This window comes from Ascaphus truei, unplaced genomic scaffold (assembly GCF_040206685.1).
Source record: "Ascaphus truei isolate aAscTru1 unplaced genomic scaffold, aAscTru1.hap1 HAP1_SCAFFOLD_926, whole genome shotgun sequence".
In the NCBI taxonomy this organism is placed as follows: Eukaryota; Metazoa; Chordata; class Amphibia; order Anura; family Ascaphidae; genus Ascaphus; species Ascaphus truei.
Window position 1 is genome coordinate 42,094 of NW_027457265.1, and position 19,986 is coordinate 62,079.

Sequence of the window (19,986 nt, forward strand, 5' to 3'; positions counted from 1 at the left end):
TTGCCAGCACTCCTGGCTCACAGCCTGGTCCTCTCCCCTTGCCAGCACTCCTGGCTCACAGCCTGGTCCTCTCCCCTTGCCAGCACTCCTGGCTCACAGCCTGGTCCTCTCCCCTTGCCAGCACTCCTGGCTCACAGCCTGGTCCTCTCCACTTTCTAGCACTCCTGGCTCACAGCCTGGTCCTCTCCACTTGCTAGCACTCCTGGCTCACAGCCTGGTCGTCTCCTCTTGCTAGCACTCCTGGCTCACAGCCTGGTCCTCTCCCCTTGCTAGCACTCCTGGCTCACAGCCTGGTCCTCTCCACTTGCTAGCACTCCCTCCTGGCCCACAGCCTGGTCCTCTCCACTTGCTAGCACTCCCTCCTGGCCCACAGCCTGGTCCTCTCCCCTTGCTAGCACTCCCTCCTGGCTCACAGCCTGGTCCTCTCCCCTTGCTAGCACTCCTGGCTCACAGCCTGGTCCTCTCCCCTTGCCAGCACTCCTGGCTCACAGCCTGGTCCTCTCCCCTTGCTAGCACTCCCTCCTGGCTCACAGCCTGGTCCTCTCCCCTTGCTAGCACTCCTTCCTGGCTCACAGCCTGGTCCTCTCCCCTTGCCAGCACTCCTGGCTCACAGCCTGGTCCTCTCCCCTTGCTAGCACTCCCTCCTGGCTCACAGCCTGGTCCTCTCTCCTTGCCAGCACTCCTGGCTCACAGCCTGGTCCTCTCCCCTTGCCAGCACTCCTGGCTCACAGCCTGGTCCTCTCCACTTGCCAGCACTCCTGGCTCACAGCCTGGTCCTCTCCCCTTGCTAGCACTCCCTCCTGGCCCACAGCCTGATCCTCTCCCCTTGCCAGCACTCCTGGAAAGGGTACAACATATTTATTACATGGCACAGTAATGCATGCACAATACACGGGTCCAGGAGCTGATGGTTCTGATCTGTAGCAACTTCATTGGAGCTTTAGAAATGTAGCCTTGGACCCAAATACCATTGTTACCGTCTTGTCAGTGTTTAAAAACAGTTTTTTGGGGGGAAATCCAATTTTCAAGTCTGAAAAAGTCAGACTGAAGTATGTGTTGAAGGTCAGAGAGGCTATGGCTGTGTGCATATAGGATTTTGTCGTCTGCATACATGTGTACTGAGGGTTCCTTATAAGCTGTGGGGAGATACAGAGGGGCCCCAGAACAGAGCCTTGCGGGACACCGCGGGTGATATCCAAGCTAGGAGAGGTACATGATACTTATATCAGACACCGTTAATATAAAGGGCCCATCCCATGCTAACTGTGAGGTGTTATGTGTGCAGGGCTGTACATTGGCTGGCGGTGCCCGGAGGACATTTGGGACTGCATCCGCGTGGGGCAAAACTCCAAGTGTTTCTGTGGTCACCTGCTGAAAGAGCACAAGATTTACACAGGTACACCGTGTGTGTGTCCCCCAGGTACACGTGTGTGTGTCCCAGGTACACCGTGTGTGTGTCCCAGGTACACCGTGTGTGTGTCCCAGGTACACCGTGTGTGTGTGTCCCAGGTACACATGTGTGTGTGTCCCAGGTACACCGTGTGTGTGTCCCAGGTACACCGTGTGTGTGTGTCCCAGGTACACCGTGTGTGTGTGTCCCAGGTACACGTGTGTGTGTCCCAGGTACACCGTGTGTGTGTCCCAGGTACACCGTGTGTGTGTGTACCAGGTACACCGTGTGTGTGTCCCAGGTACACCGTGTGTGTGTGTCCCCCAGGTACACCGTGTGTGTGTCCCAGGTACACCGTGTGTGTGTGTCCCAGGTACAACGTGTGTGTCCCAGGTACACCGTGTGTGTGTCCCAGGTACACCGTGTGTGTGTCCCAGGTACACCGTGTGCAGGAGCTGCTGTGTGTGTGTCCCAGGGACACAGTGTGCAGGAGCTGGATGGACAGATTGCACGATATGTCCCCTCTCTGTATCACGGAGTCCCCTGCGTGGCTGGATGGACAGATTGCAGGACATGTCCCCTCGGTATCACGGTGCCCCCTGTGTGGCTGGATGGACAGATTGCAGGATGTGTCCCCTCTCTGTATCACGGTGTCCCCTGTGTGGCTGGATGGACAGATTGCAGGATATGTCCCCTCTCTGTATCACGGTGTCCCCTGTGTGGCTGGATGGACAGATTGCATGATGTGTCTCCTCTCTGTATCACGGTGTCCCCCGTGTGGCTGGATGGACAGATTGCAGGATGTGTCCCCTCTCTGTATCACGGTGTCCCCTGTGTGGATGGATGGACAGATTGCAGGATATGTCCCCTCTCTGTATCACGGTGTCCCCTGTGTGGCTGGATGGACAGATTGCAGGATGTGTCCCCTCTCTGTATCACGGTGTCCCCTGTGTGGCTGGATGGACAGATTGCAGGATATGTCCCCTCTCTGTATCACGGTGCCCCCTGTGTGGCTGGATGGACAGATTGCAGGACATGTCCCCTCTCTGTATCACGGTGTCCCCTGTGTGGCTGGATGGACAGATTGCAGGACATGTCCCCTCTCTGTATCACGGTGTCCCCTGTGTGGTCCTGGATGGACAGATTGCAGGATATGTCCCCTCTCTGTATCACGGTGTCCCCTGTGTGGTTGGATGGACAGATTGCAGGATGTGTCCCCTCTCTGTATCACGGTGTCCCCTGTGTGGCTGGATGGACAGATTGCAGGATATGTCCCCTCTCTGTATCACGGTGTCCCCTGTGTGGCTGGATGGACAGATTGCAGGATATGTCCCCTCTCTGTATCACGGTGTCCCCTGTGTGGTTGGATGGACAGATTGCAGGATATGTCCCCTCTCTGTATCACGGTGTCCCCTGTGTGGCTGGATGGACAGATTGCAGGATATGTCCCCTCTCTGTATCATGGTGTCCCCTGTGTGGCTGGATGGACAGATTGCAGGATGTGTCCCCTCTCTGTATCACGGTGTCCCCTGTGTGGTTGGATGGACAGATTGCAGGATATGTCCCCTCTCTGTATCACGGTGTCCCCTGTGTGGCTGGATGGACAGATTGCAGGACATGTCCCCTCTCTGTATCACGGTGTCCCCTGTGTGGCTGGATGGACAGATTGCAGGATATGTCCCCTCTCTGTATCACGGTGTCCCCTGTGTGGCTGGATGGACAGATTGCAGGATATGTCCTCTCTCTGTATCACGGTGTCCCCTGTGTGGCTGGATGGACAGATTGCAGGATATGTCCCCTCTGTATCACGGTGTCCCCTGTGTGGCTGGATGGACAGATTGCAGGATATGTCCCCTCTCTGTATCACGGTGTCCCCTGTGTGGCTGGATGGACAGATTGCAGGATATGTCCCCTCTCTGTATCACGGTGTCCCCTGTGTGGCTGGATGGACAGATTGCAGGATATGTCCCCTCGCTGTATCACGGTGTCCCCTGTGTGGCTGGATGGACAGATTGCAGGATGTGTCCCCTCTCTGTATCACGGTGTCCCCTGTGTGGCTGGATGGACAGATTGCAGGATATGTCCCCTCTCTGTATCACGGTGTCCCCTGTGTGGCTGGATGGACAGATTGCAGGATATGTCCCCTCTCTGTATCACGGTGTCCCCTGTGTGGCTGGATGGACAGATTGCAGGATGTGTCCCCTCTCTGTATCACGGTGTCCCCTGTGTGGCTGAATGGACAGATTGCAGGATGTGTCCCCTCTCTGTATCACGGTGTCCCCTGTGTGACTGGATGGACAGATTGCAGGATATGTCCCCTCTCTGTATCATGGTGTCCCCTGTGTGGCTGGATGGACAGATTGCAGGATGTGTCCCCTCTCTGTATCACGGTGTCCCGTGTGGCTGGATGGACAGATTGCAGGATATGTCCCCTCTCTGTATCACGGTGTCCCGTGTGGCTGGATGGACAGATTGCAGGATATGTCCCCTCTCTGTATCACGGTGTCCCCTGTGTGGCTGGATGGACAGATTGCAGGATATGTCCCCTCTCTGTATTACGGTGTCCCCTGTGTGGCTGGATGGACAGATTGCAGGACATGTCCCCTCTCTGTATCACGGTGTCCCCTGTGTGGCTGGATGGACAGATTGCAGGACATGTCCCCTCGGTATCACGGTGTCCCCTGTGTGGCTGGATGGATAGATTGCACGATATGTCCCCTCTCTGTATCACGGTGTCCCCTGTGTGGTTGAATGGACAGATTGCAGGATGTGTCCCCTCTCTGTATCACGGTGTCCCCTGTGTGGCTGGATGGACAGATTGCAGGATATGTCCCCTCTCTGTATCACGGTGTCCCCTGTGTGGCTGGATGGACAGATTGCAGGATGTGTCCCCTCTCTGTATCACGGTGTCCCCTGTGTGGTTGGATGGACAGATTGCAGGATGTGTCCCCTCTCTGTATCACGGTGTCCCCTGTGTGGCTGGATGGACAGATTGCAGGATATGTCCCCTCTCTGTATCACGGTGTCCCCTGTGTGGCTGGATGGACAGATTGCAGGATGTGTCCCCTCTCTGTATCACGGTGTCCCCTGTGTGGTTGGATGGACAGATTGCAGGATATGTCCCCTCTCTGTATCACGGTGTCCCCTGTGTGGCTGGATGGACAGATTGCAGGACATGTCCCCTCTCTGTATCACGGTGTCCCCTGTGTGGCTGGATGGACAGATTGCAGGATATGTCCCCTCTCTGTATCACGGTGTCCCCTGTGTGGCTGGATGGACAGATTGCAGGATATGTCCCCTCTCTGTATCACGGTGTCCCCTGTGTGGCTGGATGGACAGATTGCAGGATATGTCCTCTCTCTGTATCACGGTGTCCCCTGTGTGGCTGGATGGACAGATTGCAGGATATGTCCCCTCTGTATCACGGTGTCCCCTGTGTGGCTGGATGGACAGATTGCAGGATATGTCCCCTCTCTGTATCACGGTGTCCCCTGTGTGGCTGGATGGACAGATTGCAGGATATGTCCCCTCTCTGTATCACGGTGTCCCCTGTGTGGCTGGATGGACAGATTGCAGGATATGTCCCCTCGCTGTATCACGGTGTCCCCTGTGTGGCTGGATGGACAGATTGCAGGATGTGTCCCCTCTCTGTATCACGGTGTCCCCTGTGTGGCTGGATGGACAGATTGCAGGATATGTCCCCTCGGTATCACGGTGTCCCCTGTGTGGCTGGATGGACAGATTGCAGGATATGTCCCCTCTCTGTATCACGGTGTCCCCTGTGTGGCTGGATGGACAGATTGCAGGATATGTCCCCTCTCTGTATCACGGTGTCCCCTGTGTGGCTGGATGGATAGATTGCACGATATGTCCCCTCTCTGTATCACGGTGTCCCCTGTGTGGCTGGATGGACAGATTGCAGGATATGTCCCCTCTCTGTATCACGGTGTCCCCTGTGTGGCTGGATGGACAGATTGCAGGATATGTCCCCTCTCTGTATCACGGTGTCCCCTGTGTGGCTGAATGGACAGATTGCAGGATGTGTCCCCTCTCTGTATCACGGTGTCCCCTGTGTGACTGGATGGACAGATTGCAGGATATGTCCCCTCTCTGTATCATGGTGTCCCCTGTGTGGCTGGATGGACAGATTGCAGGATGTGTCCCCTCTCTGTATCACGGTGTCCCGTGTGGCTGGATGGACAGATTGCAGGATATGTCCCCTCTCTGTATCACGGTGTCCCCTGTGTGGCTGGATGGACAGATTGCAGGATATGTCCCCTCTCTGTATCACGGTGTCCCCTGTGTGGCTGGATGGACAGATTGCAGGACATGTCCCCTCTCTGTATCACGGTGTCCCCTGTGTGGCTGGATGGACAGATTGCAGGACATGTCCCCTCGGTATCACGGTGTCCCCTGTGTGGCTGGATGGATAGATTGCACGATATGTCCCCTCTCTGTATCACGGTGTCCCCTGTGTGGTTGAATGGACAGATTGCAGGATGTGTCCCCTCTCTGTATCACGGTGTCCCCTGTGTGGCTGGATGGACAGATTGCAGGATATGTCCCCTCTCTGTATCACGGTGTCCCCTGTGTGGCTGGATGGACAGATTGCAGGATATGTCCCCTCTCTGTATCACGGTGTCCCCTGTGTGGCTGAATGGACAGATTTCAGGATGTGTCCCCTCTCTGTATCACGGTGTCCCCTGTGTGGCTGGATGGACAGATTGCAGGATATGTCCCCTCTCTGTATCACGGTGTCCCCTGTGTGGTTGGATGGACAGATTGCAGGATATGTCCCCTCTCTGTATCACGGTGTCCCCTGTGTGGCTGGATGGACAGATTGCAGGATATGTCCCCTCTCTGTATCACGGTGTCCCCTGTGTGGCTGGATGGACAGATTGCAGGATGTGTCCCCTCTCTGTATCACGGTGTCCCCTGTGTGGCTGGATGGACAGATTGCAGGATGTGTCCCCTCTCTGTATCACGGTGTCCCCTGTGTGGCTGGATGGACAGATTGCAGGATATGTCCCCTCTCTGTATCACGGTGCCCCCTGTGTGGCTGGATGGACAGATTGCAGGACATGTCCCCTCTCTGTATCACGGTGTCCCCTGTGTGGCTGGATGGACAGATTGCAGGACATGTCCCCTCTCTGTATCACGGTGTCCCCTGTGTGGTCCTGGATGGACATATTGCAGGATATGTCCCCTCTCTGTATCACGGTGTCCCCTGTGTGGCTGGATGGACAGATTGCAGGATGTGTCCCCTCTCTGTATCACGGTGTCCCCTGTGTGGTTGGATGGACAGATTGCAGGATGTGTCCCCTCTCTGTATCACGGTGTCCCCTGTGTGGCTGGATGGACAGATTGCAGGATATGTCCCCTCTCTGTATCACGGTGTCCCCTGTGTGGCTGGATGGACAGATTGCAGGATATGTCCCCTCTCTGTATCACGGTGTCCCCTGTGTGGTTGGATGGACAGATTGCAGGATATGTCCCCTCTCTGTATCACGGTGTCCCCTGTGTGGTTGGATGGACAGATTGCAGGATGTGTCCCCTCTCTGTATCACGGTGTCCCCTGTGTGGCTGGATGGACAGATTGCAGGATATGTCCCCTCTCTGTATCACGGTGTCCCCTGTGTGGCTGGATGGACAGATTGCAGGATGTGTCCCCTCTCTGTATCACGGTGTCCCCTGTGTGGTTGGATGGACAGATTGCAGGATATGTCCCCTCTCTGTATCACGGTGTCCCCTGTGTGGCTGGATGGACAGATTGCAGGATATGTCCCCTCGGTATCACGGTGTCCCCTGTGTGGCTGGATGGACAGATTGCAGGATATGTCCCCTCTCTGTATCACGGTGTCCCCTGTGTGGTTGGATGGACAGATTGCAGGATATGTCCCCTCTCTGTATCACGGTGTCCCCTGTGTGGTTGGATGGACAGATTGCAGGATGTGTCCCCTCTCTGTATCACGGTGTCCCCTGTGTGGCTGGATGGACAGATTGCAGGATGTGTCCCCTCTCTGTATCACGGTGTCCCCTGTGTGGATGGATGGACAGATTGCAGGATATGTCCCCTCTCTGTATCACGGTGTCCCCTGTGTGGCTGGATGGACAGATTGCAGGATGTGTCCCCTCTCTGTATCACGGTGTCCCCTGTGTGGCTGGATGGACAGATTGCAGGATATGTCCCCTCTCTGTATCACGGTGCCCCCTGTGTGGCTGGATGGACAGATTGCAGGACATGTCCCCTCTCTGTATCACGGTGTCCCCTGTGTGGCTGGATGGACAGATTGCAGGACATGTCCCCTCTCTGTATCACGGTGTCCCCTGTGTGGTCCTGGATGGACAGATTGCAGGATATGTCCCCTCTCTGTATCACGGTGTCCCCTGTGTGGTTGGATGGACAGATTGCAGGATGTGTCCCCTCTCTGTATCACGGTGTCCCCTGTGTGGCTGGATGGACAGATTGCAGGATATGTCCCCTCTCTGTATCACGGTGTCCCCTGTGTGGCTGGATGGACAGATTGCAGGATATGTCCCCTCTCTGTATCACGGTGTCCCCTGTGTGGTTGGATGGACAGATTGCAGGATATGTCCCCTCTCTGTATCACGGTGTCCCCTGTGTGGCTGGATGGACAGATTGCAGGATATGTCCCCTCTCTGTATCACGGTGTCCCCTGTGTGGCTGGATGGACAGATTGCAGGATGTGTCCCCTCTCTGTATCACGGTGTCCCCTGTGTGGTTGGATGGACAGATTGCAGGATATGTCCCCTCTCTGTATCACGGTGTCCCCTGTGTGGCTGGATGGACAGATTGCAGGACATGTCCCCTCTCTGTATCACGGTGTCCCCTGTGTGGCTGGATGGACAGATTGCAGGATATGTCCCCTCTCTGTATCACGGTGTCCCCTGTGTGGCTGGATGGACAGATTGCAGGATATGTCCTCTCTCTGTATCACGGTGTCCCCTGTGTGGCTGGATGGACAGATTGCAGGATATGTCCCCTCTGTATCACGGTGTCCCCTGTGTGGCTGGATGGACAGATTGCAGGATATGTCCCCTCTCTGTATCACGGTGTCCCCTGTGTGGCTGGATGGACAGATTGCAGGATATGTCCCCTCTCTGTATCACGGTGTCCCCTGTGTGGCTGGATGGACAGATTGCAGGATATGTCCCCTCGCTGTATCACGGTGTCCCCTGTGTGGCTGGATGGACAGATTGCAGGATGTGTCCCCTCTCTGTATCACGGTGTCCCCTGTGTGGCTGGATGGACAGATTGCAGGATATGTCCCCTCTCTGTATCACGGTGTCCCCTGTGTGGCTGGATGGACAGATTGCAGGATATGTCCCCTCTCTGTATCACGGTGTCCCCTGTGTGGCTGGATGGACAGATTGCAGGATGTGTCCCCTCTCTGTATCACGGTGTCCCCTGTGTGGCTGAATGGACAGATTGCAGGATGTGTCCCCTCTCTGTATCACGGTGTCCCCTGTGTGACTGGATGGACAGATTGCAGGATATGTCCCCTCTCTGTATCATGGTGTCCCCTGTGTGGCTGGATGGACAGATTGCAGGATGTGTCCCCTCTCTGTATCACGGTGTCCCGTGTGGCTGGATGGACAGATTGCAGGATATGTCCCCTCTCTGTATCACGGTGTCCCGTGTGGCTGGATGGACAGATTGCAGGATATGTCCCCTCTCTGTATCACGGTGTCCCCTGTGTGGCTGGATGGACAGATTGCAGGATATGTCCCCTCTCTGTATTACGGTGTCCCCTGTGTGGCTGGATGGACAGATTGCAGGACATGTCCCCTCTCTGTATCACGGTGTCCCCTGTGTGGCTGGATGGACAGATTGCAGGACATGTCCCCTCGGTATCACGGTGTCCCCTGTGTGGCTGGATGGATAGATTGCACGATATGTCCCCTCTCTGTATCACGGTGTCCCCTGTGTGGTTGAATGGACAGATTGCAGGATGTGTCCCCTCTCTGTATCACGGTGTCCCCTGTGTGGCTGGATGGACAGATTGCAGGATATGTCCCCTCTCTGTATCACGGTGTCCCCTGTGTGGCTGGATGGACAGATTGCAGGATGTGTCCCCTCTCTGTATCACGGTGTCCCCTGTGTGGTTGGATGGACAGATTGCAGGATGTGTCCCCTCTCTGTATCACGGTGTCCCCTGTGTGGCTGGATGGACAGATTGCAGGATATGTCCCCTCTCTGTATCACGGTGTCCCCTGTGTGGCTGGATGGACAGATTGCAGGATGTGTCCCCTCTCTGTATCACGGTGTCCCCTGTGTGGTTGGATGGACAGATTGCAGGATATGTCCCCTCTCTGTATCACGGTGTCCCCTGTGTGGCTGGATGGACAGATTGCAGGACATGTCCCCTCTCTGTATCACGGTGTCCCCTGTGTGGCTGGATGGACAGATTGCAGGATATGTCCCCTCTCTGTATCACGGTGTCCCCTGTGTGGCTGGATGGACAGATTGCAGGATATGTCCCCTCTCTGTATCACGGTGTCCCCTGTGTGGCTGGATGGACAGATTGCAGGATATGTCCTCTCTCTGTATCACGGTGTCCCCTGTGTGGCTGGATGGACAGATTGCAGGATATGTCCCCTCTGTATCACGGTGTCCCCTGTGTGGCTGGATGGACAGATTGCAGGATATGTCCCCTCTCTGTATCACGGTGTCCCCTGTGTGGCTGGATGGACAGATTGCAGGATATGTCCCCTCTCTGTATCACGGTGTCCCCTGTGTGGCTGGATGGACAGATTGCAGGATATGTCCCCTCGCTGTATCACGGTGTCCCCTGTGTGGCTGGATGGACAGATTGCAGGATGTGTCCCCTCTCTGTATCACGGTGTCCCCTGTGTGGCTGGATGGACAGATTGCAGGATATGTCCCCTCGGTATCACGGTGTCCCCTGTGTGGCTGGATGGACAGATTGCAGGATATGTCCCCTCTCTGTATCACGGTGTCCCCTGTGTGGCTGGATGGACAGATTGCAGGATATGTCCCCTCTCTGTATCACGGTGTCCCCTGTGTGGCTGGATGGATAGATTGCACGATATGTCCCCTCTCTGTATCACGGTGTCCCCTGTGTGGCTGGATGGACAGATTGCAGGATATGTCCCCTCTCTGTATCACGGTGTCCCCTGTGTGGCTGGATGGACAGATTGCAGGATATGTCCCCTCTCTGTATCACGGTGTCCCCTGTGTGGCTGAATGGACAGATTGCAGGATGTGTCCCCTCTCTGTATCACGGTGTCCCCTGTGTGACTGGATGGACAGATTGCAGGATATGTCCCCTCTCTGTATCATGGTGTCCCCTGTGTGGCTGGATGGACAGATTGCAGGATGTGTCCCCTCTCTGTATCACGGTGTCCCGTGTGGCTGGATGGACAGATTGCAGGATATGTCCCCTCTCTGTATCACGGTGTCCCCTGTGTGGCTGGATGGACAGATTGCAGGATATGTCCCCTCTCTGTATCACGGTGTCCCCTGTGTGGCTGGATGGACAGATTGCAGGACATGTCCCCTCTCTGTATCACGGTGTCCCCTGTGTGGCTGGATGGACAGATTGCAGGACATGTCCCCTCGGTATCACGGTGTCCCCTGTGTGGCTGGATGGATAGATTGCACGATATGTCCCCTCTCTGTATCACGGTGTCCCCTGTGTGGTTGAATGGACAGATTGCAGGATGTGTCCCCTCTCTGTATCACGGTGTCCCCTGTGTGGCTGGATGGACAGATTGCAGGATATGTCCCCTCTCTGTATCACGGTGTCCCCTGTGTGGCTGGATGGACAGATTGCAGGATATGTCCCCTCTCTGTATCACGGTGTCCCCTGTGTGGCTGAATGGACAGATTTCAGGATGTGTCCCCTCTCTGTATCACGGTGTCCCCTGTGTGGCTGGATGGACAGATTGCAGGATATGTCCCCTCTCTGTATCACGGTGTCCCCTGTGTGGTTGGATGGACAGATTGCAGGATATGTCCCCTCTCTGTATCACGGTGTCCCCTGTGTGGCTGGATGGACAGATTGCAGGATATGTCCCCTCGCTGTATCACGGTGTCCCCTGTGTGGCTGGATGGACAGATTGCAGGATGTGTCCCCTCTCTGTATCACGGTGTCCCCTGTGTGGATGGATGGACAGATTGCAGGATATGTCCCCTCTCTGTATCACGGTGTCCCCTGTGTGGCTGGATGGACAGATTGCAGGATGTGTCCCCTCTCTGTATCACGGTGTCCCCTGTGTGGCTGGATGGACAGATTGCAGGATATGTCCCCTCTCTGTATCACGGTGCCCCCTGTGTGGCTGGATGGACAGATTGCAGGACATGTCCCCTCTCTGTATCACGGTGTCCCCTGTGTGGCTGGATGGACAGATTGCAGGACATGTCCCCTCTCTGTATCACGGTGTCCCCTGTGTGGTCCTGGATGGACATATTGCAGGATATGTCCCCTCTCTGTATCACGGTGTCCCCTGTGTGGATGGATGGACAGATTGCAGGATATGTCCCCTCTCTGTATCACGGTGTCCCCTGTGTGGCTGGATGGACAGATTGCAGGATGTGTCCCCTCTCTGTATCACGGTGTCCCCTGTGTGGCTGGATGGACAGATTGCAGGATATGTCCCCTCTCTGTATCACGGTGCCCCCTGTGTGGCTGGATGGACAGATTGCAGGACATGTCCCCTCTCTGTATCACGGTGTCCCCTGTGTGGCTGGATGGACAGATTGCAGGACATGTCCCCTCTCTGTATCACGGTGTCCCCTGTGTGGTCCTGGATGGACATATTGCAGGATATGTCCCCTCTCTGTATCACGGTGTCCCCTGTGTGGCTGGATGGACAGATTGCAGGATGTGTCCCCTCTCTGTATCACGGTGTCCCCTGTGTGGTTGGATGGACAGATTGCAGGATGTGTCCCCTCTCTGTATCACGGTGTCCCCTGTGTGGCTGGATGGACAGATTGCAGGATATGTCCCCTCTCTGTATCACGGTGTCCCCTGTGTGGCTGGATGGACAGATTGCAGGATATGTCCCCTCTCTGTATCACGGTGTCCCCTGTGTGGTTGGATGGACAGATTGCAGGATATGTCCCCTCTCTGTATCACGGTGTCCCCTGTGTGGTTGGATGGACAGATTGCAGGATGTGTCCCCTCTCTGTATCACGGTGTCCCCTGTGTGGCTGGATGGACAGATTGCAGGATATGTCCCCTCTCTGTATCACGGTGTCCCCTGTGTGGCTGGATGGACAGATTGCAGGATGTGTCCCCTCTCTGTATCACGGTGTCCCCTGTGTGGTTGGATGGACAGATTGCAGGATATGTCCCCTCTCTGTATCACGGTGTCCCCTGTGTGGCTGGATGGACAGATTGCAGGATATGTCCCCTCGGTATCACGGTGTCCCCTGTGTGGCTGGATGGACAGATTGCAGGATATGTCCCCTCTCTGTATCACGGTGTCCCCTGTGTGGCTGGATGGACAGATTGCAGGATATGTCCCCTCGGTATCACGGTGTCCCCTGTGTGGATGGATGGACAGATTGCAGGATATGTCCCCTCTCTGTATCACGGTGTCCCCTGTGTGACTGGATGGACAGATTGCAGGACATGTCCCCTCTCTGTATCACGGTGTCCCCTGTGTGACTGGATGGACAGATTGCAGGATGTGTCCCCTCTCTGTATCACGGTGCCCCCTGTGTGGATGGATGGACAGATTGCAGGATAAGTCCCCTCTCTGTATCACGGTGTCCCCTGTGTGGCTGGATGGACAGATTGCAGGATGTGTCCCCTCTCTGTATCACGGTGTCCCCTGTGTGGCTGGATGGACAGATTGCAGTATATGTCCCCTCTCTGTATCACGGTGTCCCCTGTGTGGCTGGATGGACAGATTGCAGGACATGTCCCCTCTCTGTATCACGGTGTCCCCTGTGTGGCTGGATGGACAGATTGCAGGATGTGTCCCCTCTCTGTATCACGGTGTCCCCTGTGTGGCTGGATGGACAGATTGCAGGACATGTCCCCTCTCTGTATCACGGTGTCCCCTGTGTGGCTGGATGGACAGATTGCAGGATGTGTCCCCTCTCTGTATCACGGTGTCCCCTGTGTGGGAGCTGGATGGACAGATTGCAGGACATGTCCCCTCTCTGTATCACGGTGTCCCCTGTGTGGTTGGAAGGACAGATTGCAGGATGTGTCCCCTTTCTGTATCACGGTGTCCCCTGTGTGGCTGGATGGACAGATTGCAGGATATGTCCCCTCTCTGTACCACGGTGTCCCCTGTGTGGCTGGATGGACAGATTGCAGGATATGTCCCCTCTCTGTATCACGGTGTCCCCTGTGTGGCTGGATGGACAGATTGCAGGATGTGTCCCCTCTCTGTATCACGGTGTCCCCTGTGTGGCTGGATGGACAGATTGCAGGATGTGTCCCCTCTCTGTATCACGGTGTCCCCTGTGTGGGAGCTGGATGGACAGATTGCAGGATGTGTCCCCTCTCTGTATCACGGTGTCCCCTGTGTGGCTGGATTGACAGATTGCAGGATATGTCCCCTCGCTGTATCACGGTGTCCCCTGTGTGGCTGGATGGACAGATTGCAGGATGTGTCCCCTCTCTGTATCACGGTGTCCCCTGTGTGGCTGGATGGACAGATTGCAGGATAAGTCCCCTCTCTGTATCACGGTGTCCCCTGTGTGGCTGGATGGACAGATTGCAGGATATGTCCCCTCTCTGTATCACGGTGTCCCCTGTGTGGCTGGATGGACAGATTGCAGGATATGTCCCCTCGGTATCACGGTGTCCCCTGCGTGGCTGGATGGACAGATTGCAGGATATGTCCCCTCTCTGTATCACGGTGTCCCCTGTGTGGCTGGATGGATAGATTGCAGGATGTGTCCCCTCTCTGTATCACGGTGTCCCCTGTGTGGCTGGATGGACAGATTGCAGGATATGTCCCCTCTCTATATCACGGTGTCCCCTGTGTGGCTGGATGGACAGATTGCAGGATATGTCCCCCCTCTGTATCACGGTGTCCCCTGTGTGGCTGGATGGACAGATTGCAGGATATGTCCCCTCTCTGTATCACGGTGTCCCCTGTGTGGCTGGATGGACAGATTGCAGGATGTGTCCCCTCTCTGTATCACGGTGTCCCGTGTGTGGTTGGATGGACAGATTGCAGGATATGTCCCCTCGCTGTATCACGGTGTCCCCTGTGTGGTTGGATGGACAGATTGCAGGATGTGTCCCCTCTCTGTATCACGGTGCCCCCTGTGTGGTTGGATGGACAGATTGCAGGATATGTCCCCTCTCTGTATCACGGTGCCCCCTGTGTGGTTGGATGGACAGATTGCAGGATATGTCCCCTCTCTGTATCACGGTGTCCCCTGTGTGGCTGGATGGACAGATTGCAGGACATGTCCCCTCGGTATCACGGTGCCCCCTGTGTGGCTGGATGGACAGATTGCAGGATGTGTCCCCTCTCTGTATCACGCTGTCCCCTGTGTGGCTGGATGGACAGATTGCAGGATATGTCCCCTCTCTGTATCACGGTGTCCCCTGTGTGGCTGGATGGACAGATTGCAGGATATGTCCCCTCTCTGTATCACGGTGTCCCCTGTGTGGATGGATGGACAGATTGCAGGATATGTCCCCTCTCTGTATCACGGTGTCCCCTGCGTGGCTGGATGGACAGATTGCAGGATGTGTCCCCTCTCTGTATCACGGTGTCCCCTGTGTGGTTGGATGGACAGATTGCAGGATATGTCCCCTCTCTGTATCACGGTGTCCCCTGTGTGGATGGATGGACAGATTGCAGGATATGTCCCCTCTCTGTACCACGGTGTCCCCTGCGTGGCTGGATGGACAGATTGCAGGATGTGTCCCCTCTCTGTATCACGGTGTCCCCTGTGTGGCTGGATGGACAGATTGCAGGATGTGTCCCCTCTCTGTATCACGGTGTCCCCTGTGTGGCTGGATGACCAGATTGCAGGATATGTCCCCTCTCTGTATCACGGTGTCCCCTGTGTGGCTGGATGGACAGATTGCAGGATATGTCCCCTCTCTGTATCACGGTGTCCCCTGTGTGGTTGGATGGACAGATTGCAGGATATGTCCCCTCTCTGTATCACGGTGTCCCCTGTGTGGTTGGATGGACAGATTGCAGGATATGTCCCCTCTCTGTATCACGGTGTCCCCTGTGTGGCTGGATGGACAGATTGCAGGATATGTCCCCTCTCTGTATCACGGTGTCCCCTGTGTGGTTGGATGGACAGATTGCAGGATATGTCCCCTCTCTGTATCACGGTGTCCCCTGTGTGGTTGGATGGACAGATTGCAGGATATGTCCCCTCTCTGTATCACGGTGTCCCCTGTGTGGTTGGATGGACAGATTGCAGGATATGTCCCCTCTCTGTATCACGGTGTCCCCTGTGTGGCTGGATGGACAGATTGCAGGATATGTCCCCTCTGTATCACGGTGCCCCCTGTGTGGCTGGATGGACAGATTGCAGGATGTGTCCCCTCTCTGTATCACAGTGTCCCCTGTGTGGCTGGATGGACAGATTGCAGGATGTGTCCCCTCTCTGTATCACGGTGTCCCCTGTGTGGATGGATGGACAGATTGCAGGATATGTCCCCTCTCTGTATCACGGTGTCCCCTGTGTGGTTGGATGGACAGATTGCAGGATGTGTCCCCTCTCTGTATCACGGTGTCCCCTGTGTGGCTGGATGGACAGATTGCAGGATGTGTCCCCTCTCTGTATCACGGTGTCCCCTGTGTGGTCCTGGATGGACAGATTGCAGGATATGTCCCCTCTCTGTATCACGGTGTCCCCTGTGTGGCTGGATGGCCAGATTGCAGGATGTGTCCCCTCTCTGTATCACGGTGTCCCCTGTGTGGCTGGATGGATGGACAGATTGCAGGATGTGTCCCCTCTCTGTATCACGGTGTCCCCTGTGTGGCTGGATGGACAGATTGCAGGATGTGTCCCCTCTCTGTATCACGGTGTCCCCTGCGTGGCTGGATGGACAGATTGCAGGATGTGTCCCCTCTCTGTATCACGGTGTCCCCTGTGTGGATGGATGGACAGATTGCAGGATGTGTCCCCTCTCTGTATCACGGTGTCCCCTGTGTGGATGGATGGACAGATTACAGGATATGTCCCCTCTCTGTATCACGGTGTCCCCTGTGTGGCTGGATGGATGGACAGATTGCAGGATGTGTCCCCTCTCTGTATCACGGTGTCCCCTGTGTGGCTGGATGGACAGATTGCAGGATATGTCCCCTCTCTGTATCACGGTGTCCCCTGTGTGGCTGGATGGACATATTGCAGGACATGTCTCCTCTCTGTATCACGGTGTCCCCTGTGTGGTTGGATGGACAGATTGCAGGATATGTCCCCTCTCTGTATCACGGTGTCCCCTGTGTGGCTGGATGGACAGATTGCAGGATATGTCCCCTCTCTGTATCACGGTGTCCCCTGTGTGGCTGGATGGACAGATTGCAGGATGTGTCCCCTCGCTGTATCACGGTGTCCCCTGTGTGGTTGGATGGACAGATTGCAGGACGTGTCCCCTCTCTGTATCACGGTGTCCCCTGTGTGGCTGGATGGACAGATTGCAGGATGTGTCCCCTCTCTGTATCACGGTGTCCCCTGTGTGGTTGGATGGACAGATTGCAGGATGTGTCCCCTCTCTGTATCACGGTGTCCCCTGTGTGGCTGGATGGACAGATTGCAGGATATGTCCCCTCTCTGTATCACGGTGTCCCCTGTGTGGCTGGATGGACATATTGCAGGATGTGTCCCCTCTCTGTATCACGGTGTCCCCTGTGTGGCTGGATGGACAGATTGCAGGATGTGTCCCCTCTCTGTATCACGGTGTCCCCTGTGTGGCTGGATGGACAGATTGCAGGATGTGTCCCCTCTCTGTATCACGGTGTCCCCTGCGTGGCTGGATGGACAGATTGCAGGATATGTCCCCTCTCTGTATCACGGTGTCCCCTGTGTGGCTGGATGGACAGATTGCAGGATGTGTCCCCTCTCTGTATCACGGTGTCCCCTGTGTGGTTGGATGGACAGATTGCAGGATGTGTCCCCTCTCTGTATCACGGTGTCCCCTGTGTGGTTGGATGGACAGATTGCAGGATGTGTCCCCTCTCTGTATCACGGTGTCCCCTGTGTGGCTGGATGGACAGATTGCAGGATGTGTCCCCTCTCTGTATCACGGTGTCCCCTGTGTGGCTGGATGGCCAGATTGCAGGATGTGTCCCCTCTCTGTATCACGGTGTCCCCTGTGTGGCTGGATGGCCAGATTGCAGGATATGTCCCCTCTCTGTATCACGGTGTCCCCTGTGTGGCTGGATGGACATATTGCAGGATGTGTCCCCTCTCTGTATCACGGTGCCCCCTGTGTGGCTGGATGGCCAGATTGCAGGATATGTCCCCTCTCTGTATCACGGTGTCCCCTGTGTGGCTGGATGGACAGATTGCAGGATATGTCCCCTCTCTGTATCACGGTGTCCCCTGTGTGGCTGGATGGACAGATTGCAGGATATGTCCCCTCTCTGTATCACGGTGTCCCCTGTGTGGCTGGATGGACAGATTGCAGGATGTGTCCCCTCTCTGTATCACGGTGTCCCCTGTGTGGCTGGATGGACAGATTGCAGGATGTGTCCCCTCTCTGTATCACGGTGTCCCCTGTGTGGCTGGATGGACAGATTGCAGGATGTGTCCCCTCTCGGTATCACGGTGTCCCCTGTGTGGCTGGATGGACAGATTGCAGGATGTGTCCCCTCTCTGTATCACGGTGTCCCCTGCGTGGCTGGATGGACAGATTGCAGGATATGTCCCCTCTCTGTATCACGGTGTCCCCTGCGTGGCTGGATGGACAGATTGCAGGATATGTCCCCTCGCTGTATCACGGTGTCCCCTGTGTGGTTGGATGGACAGATTGCAGGATATGTCCCCCCTCTGTATCACGGTATCCCCTGTGTGGCTGGATGGACAGATTGCAGGATATGTCCCCTCTCTGTATCACGGTGTCCCCTGTGTGGTTGGATGGACAGATTGCAGGATATGTCCCCTCTCTGTATCACGGTGTCCCCTGTGTGGGAGCTGGATGGACAGATTGCAGGATATGTCCCCTCTCTGTATCACGGTGTCCCCTGTGTGGCTGGATGGACAGATTGCAGGATATGTCCCCTCTCTGTATCACGGTGTCCCCTGTGTGGCTGGATGGACAGATTGCAGGATATGTCCCCTCTCTGTATCACGGTGTCCCCTGTGTGGTTGGATGGACAGATTGCAGGATATGTCCCCTCTCTGTATCACGGTGTCCCCTGTGTGGCTGGATGGACAGATTGCAGGATATGTCCCCCCTCTGTATCACGGTGTCCCCTGTGTGGCTGGATGGACAGATTGCAAAATGTGTCCCCTCTCTGTACCACGGTGTCCCCTGTGTGGCTGGATGGACAGATTGCAGGATGTGTCCCCTCTCTGTACCACGGTGTCCCCTGTGTGGCTGGATGGACAGATTGCAGGATGTGTCCCCTCTCTGTATCACGGTGTCCCCTGTGTGGTTGGATGGACAGATTGCAGGACATGTCCCCTCTCTGTATCACGGTGTCCCCTGTGTGGTTGGATGGACAGATTGAAGGATATGTCCCCTCTCTGTATCACGGTGCCCCCTGTGTGGCTGGATGGACAGATTGCAGGATGTGTCCCCTCTCTGTATCACGGTGTCCCCTGTGTGGCTGGATGGAGAGATTGCAGGATATGTCCCCTCTCTGTACCACGGTGTCCCCTGTGTGGCTGGATGGACAGATTGCAGGATATGTCCCCTCTCTGTACCACGGTGTCCCCTGTGTGGCTGGATGGACAGATTGCAGGATGTGTCCCCTCTCTGTATCACGGTGTCCCCTGTGTGGTTGGATGGACAGATTGCAGGATGTGTCCCCTCTCTGTATCACGGTGTCCCCTGTGTGGTCCTGGATGGACAGATTGCAGGACATGTCCCCTCTCTGTATCACGGTGTCCCCCGTGTGGCTGGATGGACAGATTGCAGGACATGTCCCCTCTCTGTATCACGGTGTCCCCTGTGTGGTTGGATGGACATATTGCAGGATGTGTCCCCTCTCTGTATCACGGTGTCCCCTGTGTGGCTGGATGGACAGATTGCAGGATATGTCCCCTCTCTGTATCACGGTGTCCCCTGTGTGGCTGGATGGACAGATTGCAGGATATGTCCCCTCTCTGTATCACGGTGTCCCCCGTGTGGCTGGATGGACAGATTGCAGGATGTGTCCCCTCTCTGTATCACGGTGTCCCCTGTGTGGCTGGATGGACAGATTGCAGGATATGTCCCCTCTCTGTACCACGGTGTCCCCTGTGTGGCTGGATGGACAGATTGCAGGATGTGTCCCCTCTCTGTATCACGGTGTCCCCTGTGTGGCTGGATGGACAGATTGCAGGACATGTCCCCTCTCTGTATCACGGTGTCCCCTGTGTGGTCCTGGATGGACAGATTGCAGGACATGTCCCCTCTCTGTATCACGGTGTCCCCTTTGTGGCTGGATGGACAGATTGCAGG

The 19,986-nt window shown here is 55.8% G+C and overlaps 1 protein-coding gene across 1 annotated transcript in view; it reads left to right on the forward strand.

Annotated features, from left to right (window-relative positions):
• The window catches only part of FAM221B (family with sequence similarity 221 member B), a gene marked incomplete at its 5' end in the record, with an annotated part of 82,670 nt that overhangs the window by 25,683 nt on the left and 37,001 nt on the right, over positions 1 to 19,986 (forward strand). Inside the window, one exon of the mRNA XM_075585090.1 lies at positions 1,286 to 1,396. Coding sequence (XP_075441205.1) covers positions 1,286 to 1,396 — 111 coding nt within the window. The remainder of the gene's footprint in view (positions 1 to 1,285; positions 1,397 to 19,986) is intronic.